The sequence below is a fragment of the Sardina pilchardus genome, chromosome 14 (genome assembly GCF_963854185.1).
Source record: "Sardina pilchardus chromosome 14, fSarPil1.1, whole genome shotgun sequence".
NCBI classification, from domain to species: domain Eukaryota; kingdom Metazoa; phylum Chordata; class Actinopteri; order Clupeiformes; family Clupeidae; genus Sardina; species Sardina pilchardus.
Genome location: NC_085007.1, coordinates 29943883 through 29964003, shown reverse-complemented (window position 1 = coordinate 29964003; position 20121 = coordinate 29943883). Strand labels below are relative to the sequence as shown.

The following is a 20121-nucleotide window of genomic DNA, read 5'->3' as shown; positions in this document are numbered from 1 at the left end:
ACATGAGTCAAGGGCTCTATACCTACAACAACCCCTCACAGCTTTCTCTATTGCACACACACTTTTCACTGTCTCGCTTACGTACAGTATGTGTACGTACACACACACACACACACACACACACACACACACACATACACACATATACACACACACACACACACACACACACACACACACACACACACACACACACACACACACACACACACACACACGCTGTATCTGATTGATAGTGTGCTCTTAAAGGAATAGTTCGGTATTTTACACTTCAAGCCCGTTTTCTGTATTGCCCAGCATGAAAACGAGTGTTTGACACGGAAATCTCGACGATTGAGCCTGTTTGTGGAATTTGGCAGCTTTCAAAACGAACGTTTAGGGGTGTTTTAAGGACAGAATAGTCCATGCACAAAGCGAGCAATGTTAAAGCCATACAGAGCTCCATTCTAAAGCTGCCAAATTCCACAAACAGGCTCAATCGTCGAGATGTCAGTGTCAAACACTCGTTTCCATGCTAGGCAATAGAGAAAACGGGCTTAAAGTGTAAAATAGCGAACTATTCCTTTACGTGTGCTCCATATTCCTTTTCAACAGATCTCAACTCTGGCCCTCTCAGTCCTTCACTTGGCAGCAGCTCCCTGCTCTGCATCTGCATTGGGCGCTGATAGGAGTTCAATAGAACGTCTCAGTGCTATAAACACATCAATGAGAGCCGTCAGCTCACAACACTTCAACACTTCCGCTGCTCTTGACAAACGTGATGGACACCATGAGGGGTGGACGGCTGTGAGTGCATCTGGAATGGACATGTGTCTATGTGACCGATGTGACCGATGGGGCGGCAGAGGAGGTTTGGCGTGAGAGTTGTGGGGTCAGTTGTGTAGGTGGAGTGGACCGGAGTGGACGGGGGTGGACGGGGGTGGACGGGGGGGTAGGGCGTACCTCGACCAGCAGGTCCACCACGTCGCTGGGCATCTTCTCGATGAGGATCTCGATGACCCGCAGGATCTCGGTCTTGGCGCGGGCCAGGGTGGTGGTGTGCACGTTCTGCTGCGACTGGGAGCCCTGCGACTGCATCGCCGTGTGTCTGTGCACCTGTGGACACACACACACACACGCACAAACACACACACAAACACACACACACACACAGACGCACGCACACGCACATACATATGCACACACAAAAAAAACTTCAATGAATGAATGCTCAGACAGTGAACATGCATTTTCCAAAGTGTTCCAGAGGCATCCAATAAATCAAGTGGAAATGGGATTCCAGTAAGCTCCTCACATGGGCTTATAATTAAAGATGGTGTTGCTGTTGCCTTCCCCAGGTGTCAGACAGAGAGAGATGGGGTGAAGATGATGAGGAGAGAGAAAAATAGAGAGAGAGTGCAGGAGGGAGAGAGAGAGAGGGAGAGCAAGAGAGAGAGAGCAAGAGAGAGAGAAAGAGAGAGAGAGAGAGAGAGAGAGAGAGAGAGAGAGAGAGAGAGAGAGAGAGAGAGAGAGAGAGAGAGCGCGCAGTGCTTAGTAGTCACTCTTGGGGGGCAGTGCATAGGTCTGCCATCCATCTCAGCTTGGGGCCCCACTGACAGGGACAAGAATGGGGGCAGAGAGGGCAGTGTGTGTGTGTGTGTGTGTGTGTGTGTGTGTGTGTGTGTGTGTGTGTGTGTGTGTGTGTGTCATGAGAGTAGGTCTGGATCAGGGGAAGAGCCTATCTGAGTGCAGCGTAGTGCTGTTGAAGTGTCTAGACTCTCTACAGGTTATGAACACTAAACTGGTCCACAATGTACAACATCAAATGGTCTTCTTCTATTAAATACAGCACACTTCCTGTCAACACTTGAGTATGAGCATGCATGATTGGGTGTGTATATATGTGTGTGTGTGTGTGTGTGTGTGTGTGTGTGTGTGTGTGTGTGTGTGTGTGTGTGTGAAAATGTATGCAATTCTGGGAGCTAGTTGATAAATGGGTGGTGTGAGTGTGTGTGCAGATGTATTATACTGTATGTAGAATCATGTTTGGGGCGTGTGTGTGTGTGTGTGTGTGTGTGTGTGTGTGTGTGTGTGTGTGTGTGTGTGCAAATCTCACCTCGCGGGCGATGGTGGTGATGAAGGCGGGCGGGCGGGCGGTGGCGATGAGCGAGAGAGCGTGGCGAGCCGAGCGGGCCGAGTCTGCAGCGGGGTTCAGGGGAAGCCCCATTGTGATGCTAACCAGCAGCAGGACAAAAGAGAGAGAGACACACACACACACACACAGAGGGAGGGAAGGAGGGAGGGAGGGAGAGGGGGAGAGAGAGGGGGAGCGAAAGGGGAGGAAGCGTTAGAAATATAGAGTGGCCAGATTAGGCACAGCTTATAATGTCAGCTCAAGGTCAATGGGATCAGTCATTCGACGCGGCCGTAATGGACTCCCACAATGCCTTGTAATTAGGGCTCGGGGTGTTCCCCGGCCGCACCCCTTAGCGTGCAAATCGCAGATAGCTGTGTGCATCTGTGCGAGAGGCCTTGTTAACAAATCATCCGTTGTGTGTGTGTGTGAGTGTGTGTGTGTTATGCATGTGTGTGTGTGTGTGTGTGTGTGTGTGAATATGCATCAGGACGCGTGCTGTGAGTGGCGGTCCACATCAAAGTGTGCAGGACTATGAAGGGCGGGAGCTAATATTCTCCACTCTTCCTCACACACAAACACACTGGTCAAGTGTGACGGTCTCTAACTAGGCACACATAGTTAAAATCTGGTGGTGTGTGGATGCACAAATACACACACACACACGCACGCACGCACGCACGCACGCACGCACACACAGACACAGACACACACACACAGATGCACATGAGCACACACTCACTCACACACACACACACACACACACTGGCAGACTCAAGGTCGATCTGAAGCACTCTTAATACAATTGGTGCCAAACGTCAACACGGGCTGGCTGGCGTGCTGCCTTTCCCAGCGCCCGTGACTGTCCAGCTCTGACACGTTTGATGGCGCTGATTCCCATTCAAAGTCAGATTCCCTAATGAACAAACAGTTGTCGGAGCAGGAGGCTGCTGTAAGCAGTGTTGCATTAGAGAACAGAATAGGAGATGTGTGTGTGTGTGTGTGTGTGTGTGTGTGTGTGTGTGTGTAAGGGGGGGACTAAGGGTCTGAGCGAGTGCTCGTCGCACATGGGGACAGATAATGAGCAAAAAGCTGGGATCAATCCCAATGAGATTCAGAACGACATGAATGATCAGGGTGCCGGATGACATAACAAATCCTGTTCGACATTTACAGCTAAAGGAAGACAAACACGTAGTAATTATATGGGTGGAGCCGGAGCAGCCAGGAGACACTTGGGCACACATACAGAAGAATGCAATAACCTCTTTAAATCTCATGCACAAATGTCTGACATGTGGAAGCATCTATGGAATACACCTAGATCTGACACATTATAGATAATGGTGATAGGAAATATCTATCCCATAAATATCCCAAAAAATATATTTGGTTTTTAGATTTTAAAAAGATTAGATTTGATTTTTTAGATCCTGAAAACCTATTAAAATGATGAAATAACTAAATATAAAGGGAATATGATAAGTGGGGGTGTGGGATCAGTATACTTATGCATGCTTAGAACATGTGTTGCGCTCAATGGAATGACACAAGCACTAAGTAATCATACAATAACGACATAGATTCTTGTTATGGTATAAACACATATACACACACACACACACACACACTATTATGTGTTTGTGCGCACGATGTACACACACGCACACACACAAATCAGCAGCTGTCAGCTGTCAGGAGACTTGATTTGATCAGGCCAGATTGATAAGGTGTTGCGCCCCAGTCACCTTCACGCACACACAGCCTCTGTACACACACAATGAAGCCATTACAGCCCGGCCGAGAGTCTCAGTCTGTCACACACACACACACACACACACACACACACACACACACACACACACACACACACACACACACACACACACACACACACACACACACACACACACACACACACACACACACACACACACACACACACACACACACACACACACACACACACACACACACACACACACCCCTCATCTCGCCAACATCTCTCTCACCCCAAAAAAACTTCTCACCAAGATACATCTCCCTTCCCTACTCTCTCCATCTCTCTCTTTCTTTCTCTCTTTCTTTCTTTCTCTCAGAAACATCTCAACTTCCCCGTATCTCCCCCACTCATCTCCTCAGATCTCGCTCACATTTGCCCTTTGCTTCACATTCAGTCTTCCCGTCTCTCTTTCAGCGTGTATCTCACGCCGTGTGGCGCATCCACGCAATCACGCCATCTCTCCCTCTCCCCTCCCCTCCCCTCCCCTCCCCTCTCTCCCTCTCCCTCTCCCCTCCCCTCCCCATGCTGCGCTGGGGTCAGTGATAGATAACGCAAGGCAGCATTCAAAGGTTCAAAAATGATATGCAGCAGAAAACCCCAGCGCCGATTCCAAATTATTGATTTTTTGGTGAGAGACTGAGGAAGGAGGGGGCAGAGAGAGAGAGAGGGAGAGAGAGAGAGAGGGAGGAAGGGAGAGAGAGAGAGGGGGGGGAGAGAGGGGGGGGAGAGAGAGAGAGGGAGAGGGAGAGACAGAGAAAGAGCAGTGATAATCTTTTGAATGATCAGCAGTGCGTGATTGGCTCAAGCCGTATCGACAGGCAGCAGGCAGGCAGGAGGGAGGGGAGGTGGCTGGAGGTGGGTGGGTGGGAGGCAGCTCAGATGCGATGCCCTGTCCATGCCCACGGGGGAGCAGCCAAGCCAGCGCTCCACACCCAGCCTGGGGGCCCCGCGGAGCCTGGGCAGGACAGGGTGGAGGTGGGGGTGGAGGAGGAGGAGGAAGGGTGGAGAGAAGATGGGAGGATGTTGCTGGCAGTGAATGAGACATAAGCTATGGATCAGGGGAGGAGGTGATGCTGCTGGCAGGGAATAAAAGAAAAGAGAGATAAAGAGAAAGTGAGAAGGATTGAATGAGAGAGAGTGTGAGAGAGAGTGAGTGAGTGAGTGAGTGAGTGAGTGAGTGAGTGAGAGAAATACATAAATAAATAAAGAAAGAGAGAGAGGGCAAGAGTATGAAAAAGAGAAGGAACGAGTGAGATAGAGTGAGTGAGTGAATGGGAGAGAAAGAAAGAGAAAAGAGAGAGGGGGTTGCCGGCCTGATCTGGGGGACCTGGCTGTGCTCGGGGCAGGTGGGAGGATGTGGAGAGCTTAGCCGCTCCTCCAGGGCACCGTGTGGCTCCAGTACAAACGGGCCGATGGAGGCGGCCTTCCCTCCCCAGCCTGGCACCTGCCTCTCTGGGCTCCTGAGGGGGGGAAGCCCTCACACCCACACCCACACATCCAGGCTATGGCTGACCCTGCACAAAACAGCTCAGCCCTGGCCCAGATCAGCGCTCCTCAGCTGGGCCTGCACCAGGGCCTAGAGGGGGGAGGGGGGGGGGGGGGGGGGGGGCTGCTGGAGCTGCTCTTCTGTGGTTGGGAGGGGGGGCTCACCACCTGGGAACGCTCCAGCTCGGTTTCTGCCACACAGCAATAAACCTACCCTCTGTTCCCAATGAGAAAAGACTGCCTTGAAGAATGCTTAAGGAAGAAAAGCAGCATAGGAGTGGACTATAGAAAAACAAGTGAAAGAAAAAGCCTATGCCATAAATAGTGGAGGGAGATGAATAGTGCAGCGAGGCAGATGAATCGTGTATTGAACACAAGCAAAGACTATTGAGGGAAAAGGTTGACCATGAAGTGCACAACTTACTGTACACAACACACATACTGTACATGCAAGGATGCACGTATACACACATACAGAGACAAGCTCAAACACTAACTCAAACTCAAACACACAAACACAAACACAAACACAGAGGTATTGAAAGGCATGTGTCTATACAAATACCTATTGGTTTTTGCATAAAATTGCCTCTACTTAAAATAGCAACTATAGTAAACACGACAACAACAACAATAGTAAACACACTGCCTGTGTGTGTGTGTGTGTAAGAAATGTACATACACCGCTTAAGTCAGAACTTTGGCATGCACTAAAGACTATTTATATTAATTCCTTGTTTGCACAGCCCTGTCTGTCTGGCTCTCTTCCTTGTTACATTTCAGCACAGCCATCCATAAGCTCTGCAGTCCTGATCAATGGGCCTGGAGCATCGGCCCTGATCAATCCTCCATTTCATCATGTGCTTTGTGCTCAAACCCAGCCAGCAGGCTTCTCACACAAACACACACACACGCACGCGCACACACAGAAACACACTCATGCATACGCCGCTCCTGCTGCAACTACAGCACGCTGTAAGAATCTCGCTTTGTTTCTTATATTCGTTTCGGTTGAGGAATTGAGTGCTGTGCATGCTTTGGTTAATCGGAGTGTGTGCATGAGCGATGTATGCGTGAATCTCGAGCCTGTGAGAAAATTTGTGTGTGCGTGTGTGTGTGCGCGCTTCACAGAGTATTGGAAAAATTGTGTGAGAGAAATTGGCTGTGTTATGGAAACACATTTGTACAAAATATGTCTCAAATATTTCCACATGTACGTTCAAATATTTTAGGACAAATTAGTGCTTGAAACAATAATATCAGTGTTAAGAAAATAACTTCTGTTCAGCGATTGTAAATCTTAATGAAGCCAAAGTAATGCATGCTTAATTTAAAGGTTTGTTTTGAAAGAAAATGCAAACTAAACTACATCTAAAAATGTGAAAAGTTAGTGCTTTTAGTTTTAGGTTTAATCAAATGAGCTTTGGATAGCTAACTATAACAAAAGCCGACAAAATAAAATTGATTTAAAACAAAGTGTATATAATGGAACATAATACAATTCTCAAATGTATATGACGAGATTAAAATATTTTCACTGGATTTACGTTCTACAATATCTGATTAACTATTCATTTCATTTACAGATAAGTTGGTGTCTAATGTGTTCTGTTTTGAATTACATTGCAAGTGAGCAGACAAAATAATGTGAGGTGAATATACAATATAATCTGGTAAAGAAGTGAACACAAAGTATTATTTTCCAGTAACTCAGAAACATTGCCTTTTATCATGGAGAATGTATTTTCTTAAAAAACAAATAAAATAAAATAAGAAATAGAATTTCTATGATATGATAAACGGGGAAATGTGTAAATGAAGCAATAACCTTTACTAATTGTGAGTGAGCAGAAAAGCACAGCAGCACTCTCCACAACACATGCTGGTGCACACATGCTAATGCAAATGGCCATATTGACACATATCAGCAATCAATGTCCTCAGCAAGCTGTGCTGGTTGCTTTAAATCGTCCTACACAATGCAACATTTCCAGTATCTCTGTCAAAGAGATTCTCATGAGTAACGCTGAATCCTTTAGCAACCCTTTTGAGATTTTGCTAAATAAGTCATACTGCATTAAACTGAGGAAATCTGATGCTTCACCGTGATTTACATATCCAGTTAATATGTTTCACAAGAAATGACACAGAGTAGAGAGCATCATTGTTCATTTATGATTATTCCTTTAGATTGAAAAAAATATTTATGAAATGTTAATCTAGATATAAGAATATATATAAATATATATGATGTTTTTTGAACACAACAAACTGAACTCACTCCTGTACAAAAAAAAAATGTGTGTTCAAACACACACATTTAAGAGAGAAAGAGAGCGAGTGTGCCGGCTGTGTGTGTGTGTGTGTGTGCATGTACGCACGCATGTGTGTGTATGAGTGCGGCAGCTCCATCGTGAGAAAGTGCTCAGATCTTCCCGTATTGAAAAGAGGATTATTTCAGACACCAGCCCATTTGCATGATCGTGACTTCCAGCCATGCTCTTTGTTATAACTCGATCCAACAATTTGTCAATAAACTCAGTTCAAAGACGGGCCCGGCCCAGCATGCTTAGCTTTAGCGCGCAGCTAGCGCTGCCGCTTAAAGCTCATGAATAAAAGCACATGTAGAGCAGTGGGAAAGAGCGCTAAGCTGCGTTTAATGTTATGCTTTATTCACTTTGTCCTCGTGAAGTGCGTTGGAGACTCTTAATGTACCGTCAGCACTGACCCCGGCCGCTGTGTGCTTTCTCTTCCTTTTGTGCTTTCAAGCTCTCAACACTTCTAACAGTACAGGGATGGCTCGTGCATACACTCAAATACTCTCTCGTGCACAAATAAAGTTCATCAAGATATAAAAGAAAGTGTTAGAAAAAAAATGGTACATTAATGATATTTAAAAATGGATGCGGCACAAGTCGTTTAGTCGGTCAGGTGCAGGGCCCTGGAGTGTGTCCAGGTCTGGCACCCGGCTCGGCGCGGCATTTGTGCTTGATTGTGCGCTGGACTCTGTGCAGGCCTGGTGTGAAAGATTTGCCTTCTGATCATTATCAGCAATTGACTGTTCTGCCATTGATTTTTACTTGGGGAGAGTATTATTTTCTGTTTTCTCTTGAAACATAAAATTACCCAGTGTGTGTGTGTGTGTGTGTATGTGTGTGTGTGTGTGTGGGCACGGGGATGTGTGTGTGTGAATAGGAACACTTGCTGTTAAATCATTTAAGTGTGTCAGGCAAAGGTAGCAGCGCAACCAAGTATATGTCCATCATGGGCACCATGACTGAGATATAAAACTGTGTTTGCTGTTTGAAAGCTTAGTGAACATGTCATGGAATGAACTAAACTGGGAGGGCCTCGAGCATCTGAAGTGATTTCTGACAGCTACGTGTATTGAATCTCAGGCAACCAAGGTCATTTTTACCTGGTATCACTCATAAATTCCACCTGCTCTGTGAGCTGGCTAACAGAAAAGGAGGGTGAGTCACTACAGGTTGGCAGTGAAGTAGAATATATTTGTGCTGGAACCCTTCACATTAAAATTTAAAACCACCAACATTAAAAAAACAAAACAAAATTAATTTTGTAGAACCAAGTTACCGCAACTACATACATCTTTATTTAACTGGAAGAAGGTATTGCAGAAGCAAAGCCACATAGACTAGCCATGCCCTATTAGAGATGATATTTCAAGGCTCTGAAAATATAAAATAATTGTGTCTCCTTAAAAATAAAAATATGATCGAATAAAAATTAATTATATACCTTAATATTGTTAATGACATTGCAATGGCTACTGACGCCTCTTACGACATAAATGATTTGTGCTAATGCAGAATAGTAAATTGGAAATGCTATGAATTGATCTTCCCTCCTCCCGATTCAGAGCAGTAGCAACTGGTGCCTGCCGGCGGCCTGTCCAGTTTCCCACAGACTGACCAAACAGGAAGAGTTCTGTCCTGATGATAGCGCTCTAACTCCGCTCAGTCATACTAATGAAACCCTGCACGACTCGGACCAAGGGCGGCAGGGAAAATCAGAAATTGCCACAAATACATGCAGCATACAAACACACACACACAGCGTATACATACATACACACACACACACACACACACACACACACACACACACACACACACACACACACACACAATAGCAGGACTTGCATGTCTGATTACTCACTCAAAGATGCTTACTCACTCAATCTCTCCCTTTCTTTTTTAATATTTGAGCCCTTAGAAAAGCTAACTTTATATAGCTAATTAATAGCTAATAATAAAATGATAAAGCTCAGGCCTGCATTTTGTGTATATTTTTTACCGTAATTATTAAAATATTAGTAAAATAATGGTAATAAATATAACACTGGGACATGATTCACATAAATTGCATGTATTTAATGAAGAGGGAAGCAATTCTTGATGAATAATTCAAAATGTCAGAGTGTGTCAACAGTTTTCACTGTTGTAGGTGAATAAAGTTCAAGATGTGTAGCTTACACTAGCTAACTTCTGTCATTTATATTTAAATTAAAGAGGTTTAAATTTGCTAGTACCCGAGAAAAAAAGTACTGAGGGACCAAAGGGCAATAAAAAGCTCTTTCTTCTCTCTCTCTCTCTCTGTGTATGTGTGTGTGTGTGTGTGTGTGTGTGTATGTGTGATCCATCACAGTAAATAAACATCTGAGCGACGGATTCACTGTCTCTCTCTGCATTAGCCACAGCCCTCTGCCAATAGCTAATCAATGCCTTCGATCACACACACTATCAGGATAAAGCATGGCCTTACCAAAGTGTGTGTGTGCACGCGCGCGCACACACCAACACACACACTATCAGGATAAAGCATGGCCTTACCAATTTGTGTGTGTGCATGCACGAGCACACATGAACACACACACTAGGGCTGACACTCATTCACATTCACTTTCACACACACACAAACATTAGTCTAGTCCTCCCACTCACATCATATGCTTGGAGACATTTCTTCTCTTTTCCTCTATTGCACGCACAAAAGCCACATAGGACACACAGTCAAGTCAAACAGAGAGAGTAAAACAACTTGCTCTTAACATTTACACGCTCCTAAGTGGGTTTAACTAGTATGTAACACAAAGAGGGCCGAACTAGCATAGCCCAGTTCACCCTTTTATCTGTCAGGGCATAGAGAGAGAACGAAGTGCAGTTCTATTGGAGAATTGTAAACGATGCACTAACAGCAAGCTGATGGCCAGGCTAACAAGTACAGTGTGCCAGCGTGTGTGTGCTTGTGTGTGTTACGTTAGTAAAGGAGGCAGGTGGTTTTTTTTTGTTTTTGTTTTTTTTCAAGTCACACCTTGTCTGGAAGTGGGATGAAAGTGTCACCCTCTGAAGAGAGGCACAAATCAACCCATTCTCATGGTCACACCAGGAGAAGTCCAGCTGGCTCTCACCTCGCCCTGCTAATACGGCACGGCACAGCCAGCCATATCACATCTCCCAGGGCTCCTTCCTGTCTGCTTTCAATCTATTCTTCATTTCATTCATTCTTTCAGTCTCTCTTTCTTTCCTTCTTTCTTTCTCTCTCTCTTTCTTTTTTTGTCATGTTTCTTCTTTACCTCTGTTTCTTTCTTTCCTTTGATTTTCTTGTGGTCTTGAGTGGCCTTGAGAGGTTTTTAGTAGCAGCAGTGATCTTCAACAGAAAAAAAACACACTAATGTGTGTGTGTGTGTGTGTGTGTGTGTGTGTGTCAGACGAATAGGGATGGGTGGGGGATCCGGCCCACTCACTGCATACCACTGACAAAGACGTCCATTCAGTCCACAATTCTTTCTAGTAAGCCCCCCTTTGAGACACCTTCATACACACACAAACAGCCTCACTTTTCAGACAGCGCTAGCACAATCACATACACACACGCGCCAAAATGCCATACACTCTACGAAGGCCCACCATGGAGATATTTTCCCTCTGTGTTCGCTCAAATAAAAACATGAATAAGTGAATGTAAGAAAAATCAATATCCCCATTTCCCAAAATACATTACGAACCACGCAGACTGATGGCGATAAAGTGTGCTCCCTTCCAAGAGACAGCATCTTCCTTCGTCCTCTTTCTTTTAAAAAAAAACACGAAACCTTTTCGAAAGCCATTCTAAGCTAGACATTAAGTGAATTTTCTCCTGTTAAAAAAAAATACACAAAGACGTCAATTTGTGTGCAGGAGGTCAAGCCCAGCAACACCATGCTCCTGCCCAGTGACTCATGCCTGAGACACCGCAGTTGCTGGGTGTCCAGAGGAGCTGAGGATGGACTGCTGGTGATGACGTGGCCGTGCGCCAGACGTTTGAGCGGTAAATCATCTCTTTGTGCTCTCCGCTGGAGCAGTCTGGAGGGGCCGTCATGTTGGTCTTTAGTTTGGGCCTAAGTGTGCGGGGGGTTGGCCTGCATCATGGGCCTCCTGCCCTTCTAATAAAGCTTGAAAAATGACTGCCATTTTGCGCTAACCACATTAGCACGCGCTACACGAAAAAAAGCAGACATATTTATACTCATAATAAATTTGTTAAGCTAGGGTTTCGTCCTAATTGCATAATCAGACGCTGGGCGCATTCCTCATGCGGGGGGCTCGGCCAGCAGCCGGGGTAACCTGGTTTGCGGGGTCGGGCCTCGTGAAGGTTGGGTCCGGCAGACGGATGACGAGGCCCGCCGCCCGCCCGCCCGCCCGCCCGCCCCCGTCCCACGCGGAAAAGGCGCTCCGGCTCGGCCAAACATGCAGACATCATTACATCATATTAATGCCCTCCAACTGCATTACAGTCGCGCTTTCATCAGTCAGCGTGCCAGACCTGGAGCATCTGCCGCCCCAACCCACCCCCACCCCCCCCCCCACACACACACACACACTCCAGCGCTCTGCCCCAACTCTGCTGCTCCAACATGGCAGCCAGAGCAGAGCAGCGTGGCGTGGCGTGGGGAGGAGAGGAGAGGAGAGCACAGCTGATTGCTGCTGGCTGCTCCTAATGAAATGGAGCAGGCTCGGGATGATGATGATGACGGCTCGACGGAAATCCTCGCTATTCATTTCATTCAGCACATAGCTATGAAGATGCTCGAGGTGGTTTGAGTTTAGCAAGTACTCTGAATGCAACTAGTGCAACAGTACTCCTTGGCTTAATATTTGTTTATTTGTTATATTTCATTGTATAAATACAGTCAAATGAAGCATTTCCTGCCATCATCATGTATACTGTAGTTATTGCAACGATTTGGTTGCAGTTTGGTTGGGGTTGTAGTGTTTGAGACTTTTATAGTGATTTTACCTTTACTTTCTGTTCGGCTGTAGTAGATATGATTTTGCTGTCACACCTGATGCTTAGGTATTAGGCAACATAGATCTATGGGCATTCCTAAAAATATTTATTGTGTTCTGGTCCTTAATACATTGCATTAAATGGCCATTTCAGTGTATCTGTAGCTGCAGTTTTTCAATGATAATGTTAGTGTAGTTCATGACAATTCATTCTAGGCATGTTACTCTTGTGGTTTGGTATGAGAGTATGATTTGATCTGCACACCAACTGTAATGTAGATGTGATGATATTGATGATATTGACGCTAGAGCCTGAGCTGTAGTTCTGTAGGTCTGAGGTTACTTCTGTTTTGTGGTTATAAATAGCAGATATGATTCTGTGCTTTTTATTGTGATATGGGTGTAATTAAAATACTGTTGAGGACATAATGGGGTGAAGGTTCCAGACATGTTATTGCAGTGTGCACCATCACGCTTGTGTTAGAGCTGTAGCAGTGTAAAGTTGCAGATAGAGCTGAGGTGGCTGTGCTGGGAGACTCACTTGGAGAGCTGCTTCTCGGCGTCGGCGCACAGCTCCAGCAGGCCCATGAGCACGGCGGACACGTCCATGTACGGCTCCCACACCGTGAAGCCGCGGCCAATCAGATCGATGGCCGTCCGGCGGATGGTGCTGTGGGGGGGCAGCTTAGGGCTAGGGGGCTGCAGCAGCAGGAACGTCAGAGCCTTACCTGGGAAACACACAGAGACACACCACTCATTAACACTCACACACACCTGTGTGATCACTCTCCTTACAGTGTCCTGCTGGGATGAACAGCAGGAAGTGACATAGGTGAAGATGGTGTGATGCATCCTTCAATGATTGACAGATACAAATAAGGGGGCTGTTTGTGTGTGTGGGTTTGTGAAATGGGCATGTTTGTGCAGGTGCGTGTTTCCCTCATGCCAAGATCTCAGGAGGTCCAAACAAACTGTTTAAATAAGCAGTGCATGGTGTGTGGCTATGAGTGAGTATTATATTCGTGGTGCCCTTGTGGGAATGTGCTTACAGATAAGGCATACAACACTAAAGGCAGTTTAAACATCAGTACAACATGTACCAAATGCTTAAGAACAGAGCACTATTTTATAGAAAGAGAACCTCCCAAAGGATTCTCCCAAACATTTCATGTATGTTTCTCTGTAACGGGACATCATGACAGTCTTAAACAATGGCTTCTCCACCCAGCTCATGCGCACTAGAGCATGGACACTGTACACAGACAGACACACAATTTTCACAGAGACTGATGAAACACACATACACTCACTCTCTCTCTCACACACACACAAACGAACCCAGACAAACAATTGAAACAAACACAAACACGCTCTATTTCTCACACACACACACACACACACACACACCCAGGGATGGCTAGCCCCGGTGTGGGCCGTGGGCCACAGAGGGAGTGGTGTTGGGGAGCCGGTGATTCAGTGGCATGCTGCCGTGGCCCTGCTGAACAATGGGAGTGCTGTCACTGTCCTCGTCCCCGTCCCCGTCCCCGTCACGCCGGCCTCCCAGAGGCCATTACAGCACGGCCACTCCGCCTCATAATCCCCTCTTATTAATTACACAAGCAAGCAGACTCCCATAATCACATCAGTCTGCAGGCACACCAAACCCCCACTCACTCTCTCTCCCCCTCTCTCTCTCTCTCTCTTTCTTCTTTTCTTTCTCTCTATCTCATTCTCTCCTCCTCCCTGTGGCTTCCCTTTCCCTTTCTCTCTGGACCACTCTCTCTATCCCTTTGTCTTTTTGACACCTCTCTGGCTCTCCCGCTCCGCGGTGTGTTGGTAGCTCGCTCCCTCTCTCTCTCTCTCTCTCCCTCCAATTACCTCCCTCCATTCTCCGCCTTTCCACACGGTTTCTCCCTCTGTCATCACGCACAATCTCTCTCTCTCTCGCTCGCTCGCTCTCTCACTGCAGTTGTATTGTCACTGCAGACAGGGTCATTGAGCGCGTTGCCCGATGCAGCTGCAGACCAGACAGAGGAATGAATCACACACCTACACACGCGCACACACACACACACACACACACACACACACCTACACACACACACCTACACACACACACACACACACACACACACACACACACCTGTGCCTACACTGCACACAAACATGCACACCACAACAAAATATATGTATACACAAAGGCACTCTGGTCTAAAAATATTCATCAATGACATGGCATAAACAACAAAAACTCATCTTAAAGCACCTGCTACACACACACACACACACACACACACACACACGCACACACACACGCAGGCTTGTCCTATGGAGCCCACTGCTGGTATTATAGTCCACACCTGCTCTGCTTTCAGGCCCAGCACACTTTTCTGCAGCAAAATGCTCTCAATTATGCTGGCAGGGAGGCTCCCAGTGAGCACGGCTTTTATGGCACAATCATTATGTCTCCGTAATCAGCCTGTCAGCAGCTACTCGCCTCACTCAGCACACACACACACACACACACACACACTACACACACACACACACACACACACACACTACACACACTACACACACTACACACACTACACACACACACACACACACACACACTACACACACTACACACACTACACACACTACACACACACACACACACACACATCCTTCCTAAAACTTTCAAATGCAAACACAAACCGTCACTCTCACGAACATCAACTTGCTCACCCACACTTTCACAGACAAACACACATTATCTGCTCAGAAAATCTCATCTGAGCTCAAATGAAGTGGCATAAAATAACACTTAGAAAAGCACGAGCCAAACAATTTCACACTGAGGACACAGAGACACACGGACATAATCACACCACCCCATTTATCCGAGCGTTCCCACAGCAATCCCCCACCCTATCATGCACAATGAAAACAGAGTTAGGTAATGTGATGTGCACTATCAGTAAAAGCCCAGTGCCAGCTCTGCCATGCAGCGTCTGTACACAGTGGCTGTGTGTCCTAATGAGGCCGCTGCTTTTGAAGGCAGCGGCGCTACGCTCCTATCAGATCCAAATGCATCAGTGTTAATGCAGCGGCCATCGCTGTGCGGCGGGTCAGCCAGCCGACGGCGGACAAGACAAAGATGAGCAGCCGCCCGCCTCTTTGTCCTGCGGCCATTAGGGCTGACCATTAGCACCGACTCCGCCAGAGCCCAGCCTTCACCAATCAGTGGCCACAGCCCCCGTGTCCGTGGTGACAGCAGCGGCCATGTTGAGAGAGAGAGAGAGCGAGAGAGAGAGTGGTGTGTGTGTGTGTGTGTGTGTGTGTGTGTGTGTGTAGGCGGGGGGTGGGGGAGACATGTCCACTGCAGAGGTCAGCAAACACAGTGGCTGTCCATTCCCCACTGCAGCGTGAGCACATATACACACACACAAACACACACACACAGACACACACACACACACACACACATATAGGTTTGTATGCACACTCCAGGACACACACTCCAAAAGTAAGCCTCGTAAAGGACACAGCACCATGAGGTGGCATTTGAGAAAAGGTCTTGGAGCTTCTTAACGAGCTGAGGAAAGACTGTTTACTTTTATTCGGAGTGATTTATATTACTTAAGGGGAGCTAATTATTTCCCCTCCGCTCCGCGCCAGCTCCGCGCCAGCTCCACGCCAGCTCCTCGCCGCCCGCCCGCCTGCCTGCGCTGTCCATTAGAGCGCCCGCTCCACTCCACTCCGGCAAATACAATGTTGTCACGTTTAATGCAGTGCCCAATCATTACGCCTCCATTGATTAATTGTCAATCAATCCGTCAATCTATCAATCTGCCCCGAGAATCGATGGATGTATTCGCTTGACAGAAATGCATTCTCTGCTGACCACAAAGACAAGAAGAGGGGGTGGGGGGTGGGGGGGGGGGGGGTCACTGTAGAGATGGGGGAGGGGGAGGGTGGAGACACAAAATGAAAGAATGCCTGGAAAAAAGGATATGAGGGAGAGGAAGAGAGAGAGAGAGAGAGGAGGGGGAGAGAGAAAAAAATATATGGACGTGCAGAAAAGGGGAGATAAATACAGAGAGGAGGGGAGAGGAGGGAGGGGGAAAAGAGGGATGCAAGAGGGAGAGAGAGGGAGAGAGAGAGGGGGGCTCGGGAGAGACGGAGGGATGGAAGGAAGGAGGGAGGGAGCTAGCATGTTAGGGGCTGATGTTCAGTGTCTGGACTGGAGTTTATCATGTCGGAATATCATCTATCCCGAGCGGGCAGGCGGGCAGGGATGACATAATGGTGGTGGCTTTTCCTTTTTCCCTGCAGAGTGTTAAATCTCTGGCGGCCCCGCGCCCAGACAGGGAAAGACGTTTGGGGGACAACAGCCAGCCAGGGTCTGCAGTGGTCAGTCTGCAAAGGGGGAGGGCATAGGTGTGTGTGTGTGTGTGTGTGCGTGTGTGTGTGTGTGTTCAGGAAAATGCACACAAAGGAAAGGGGCTGTACACACACAACCAACCAGAGCATACAGACATCAATATTTGAACACAGAAGCCTGCCTGTAAAACAGGCACATTCACAATGTGCATTCACATGCACATACACAAATCCACATCTACAAAAGGACAAATGTAAGCACATTCTCAACGCGCTCTTATTGACACGAATGCACTCAAAACACCACATGGAGGGAATCATTAATACAAAGACAAGCAAGCAAAAATACCATCACAAAGGAAGGGGGGCGATACACACACACACACCCACACACACACACGCACGCAGGCGCACAAACAAAATCAGTATTGACGAGAGCTGTTGAGAGCGGCTGGCGAATGGCCCCACGCCCCCCCGCTCCACACGCTCCCACTGAGATGATTGTGGTGGGAGGGGAGCTGGCCGTCCTGGTGGGACTGTAATGACACGCCTGGGCCACTGCAAAGCACAGGGAGCACTGAGCAGCAATCACCACCGCGTGGAAACCTAACCTGCTCTTTCTGTCTACACACACACACACACACACACACACACACACACACACACACACACACACACACACACACACACACACACACACACACACACACACACACACACACACACACACACACACACACACACACACACACACACACACACACACACAGCTTTGATGACCACCATCAGCCTGCTGCATTCACATACACATTTAGCAGAGCCATGCACACTTTCATGGATTTGTGTGTTTAAGGGATTTAAACATCCAAGAGTAGTCGTGTATCTCTTGTCACATCATGTGATGAAGAAAGAGAGAGAGTCTGTATGCATGTGAGAATATGTACATATGATATGTATGTATGCTCTTGTAAATATAGACTTATTTATTTACCTACCTACAGTATTTCTAACTAATCAATTTTCTTTACAGTCGCAGTCTGTATGTTTAAGGCTTCTGTTTTTATGCTGGTATTTATGAGCATACAACTAGTATAAACTGTTACTGTTCATGTCTATTGTTATTGCAATGTGTGTGTGTAATGTGTGTCTGTATTGTATATTGTATCTATTTGCTTGTTTGTTTATGTAAATCTAGGTTAATCTAAATGTAATAGCATATCTAAAAGTCCACAGACATTTAGATATGCTGCCCTATACATCTTCCTGTATGATGGCTTTGGGAATACAAATGCATTATTTGTCATGCCAATAAAGCACTTTGAATTTGAATTTGAATTGAGAGAGAGAGAAAGAGAAAGAAAGAAAGAAAGAAAGAAAGAAAGAAAGAAAGAGAGAGAGAGAGAGAGAGAGAGAGAGAAAGAGAGGGTACATGTATGTTGCATGTTCCTGTCTGCAGCCTGTGCAGCCTGCAGGGCTCTGTCAGCTGGCCCAATCAATTTTTATGCTATTTGTGATAGATCAACTGCTAAATAATCACGGACACAATTATCTGTGCCGTGCAAGAATTTATCAACGTTGACACCGCAACAGGTCAGCTGGATAAACCACCCTATCAGAGCCTTAATTACCCCTCTCTCCCTCTCTCTCTCTCACACACACACACACTCACACACACACCCCTAGCAAACAAGTCTGCCAGAGCTCACTTGAGCAGTGATATCTTCAGTGGACATCTATTTCTCCCTTTTCAGTGTGACTTTTGCGCAGCTTACTTCCTCTCTCTGCAAAAACTATACACATGTATAAAGGTGAAGAGGGTTGAGTGTGTGTGTGTGTGTGTGTGTGTGTGTGTGAGAGAGAGTGTGCTTTCCCTCATTTCTGGACTAGTTCCAGGCAGAGATGACCCCCCCCCCTGATCTGCATTCAGATCTCTCTGGGGCTCTGGGATCAGTTTTTAGTACAGTGCTGAGTCCAGCTGTAGCAGAGGTCCCACACATCCCCATGCAAGAGTGGCTACAGCAGGAGGAGTGAAGGGGGTGTGTTTGGGTCAACTCAGGCCAGTGACACTGAGCGAGGCAGCTGTATATTTTGTGGGTGCTGAGCTGAGATGCACGGCCTTTCATAAATTACCCAAGTTCCTCGTCGTAGAAGCGGGCAGACTTCATTTGTAACTCACCGACTCCTTGAAGGTCACCAGGAAATTTCCCTTCCAATAAAGTTTTATTGAAAGCACTTGCTGGCCCGGGCTGACATCTTGATGCATGCTTAGGGCCATAGGTCCTTCAATATAGCATTTGTTTTACCTTTTCTTCATATATCTTGACTTTCATATGGATTCCCCTTACAAATGGATCAGTGCGGGAGAAGTGAAGGTAGAGAATGTGACTACACACAGGCAGCTTAGAGCTTCCTCCATCTTGATTCCTTCCTCTGTACCGCACACAGCTTCAATATCCCTCCACTGAACACTTAAGACTGCCGTCCGCCTGCCCTTTGTTGTAAATACGGACGCTACATGTGACATGCGCTGCACACTAGCAAATGTCACGTCTGACTCGGGATTGTAATAGTGCGGCAGTGGGAAGCAATGGCTGATTCTTTTGCCTCTAAAAAATCAATGCCAGGGGTTTGGATCCTTTGAATGTGCGGCGTGCAGGAAGCTGAACAGACCACCGTGGACAAAGGACTGGACGTCTACGCCGACTGTATTGTGGCTGTAAAATATAGATGCCAGGATTTATTAGATTTATGTCATCCAGAAGAGAAATAGAGTATATAGGGACCGCCAACGCACAAACCTGGTATGGTATATAACTACCTGTCTGTATACACACATATTAGACACACACATACACACACACACACAGGAGGAGGCCGTGTGGAGTGCTGGCATGTCAGCAGGGGCAGAACAGCAGCTTCCAGTAGCATGTCCAAACAGAGCTTTTGAGCGCAGGACTTTGAGCTGCTCCCAGCAGTGGCATAGTGCTCACACTGTGGATTGAGAGTGTGTGTGCCCCCCCCCACCACCCCCATCCTCTTAAGAGCAGGCCATGGGACCATGGAGGGCCAGGATCGATAGCCCT

At 46.9% G+C, this 20121-nt stretch overlaps 1 protein-coding gene across 1 annotated transcript in view; it reads right to left on the bottom strand.

Annotated features, from left to right (window-relative positions):
• Positions 1-20121, bottom strand: part of LOC134100599 (WD repeat-containing protein 7) — a 144728-nt gene that overhangs the window by 24987 nt on the left and 99620 nt on the right. The window contains exons 22-24 of the mRNA XM_062553886.1: positions 13212-13398; positions 2096-2213; positions 943-1095 (exon numbers count right to left, since the gene is read on the bottom strand). Coding sequence (XP_062409870.1) covers positions 943-1095; positions 2096-2213; positions 13212-13398 — 458 coding nt within the window. The remainder of the gene's footprint in view (positions 1-942; positions 1096-2095; positions 2214-13211; positions 13399-20121) is intronic.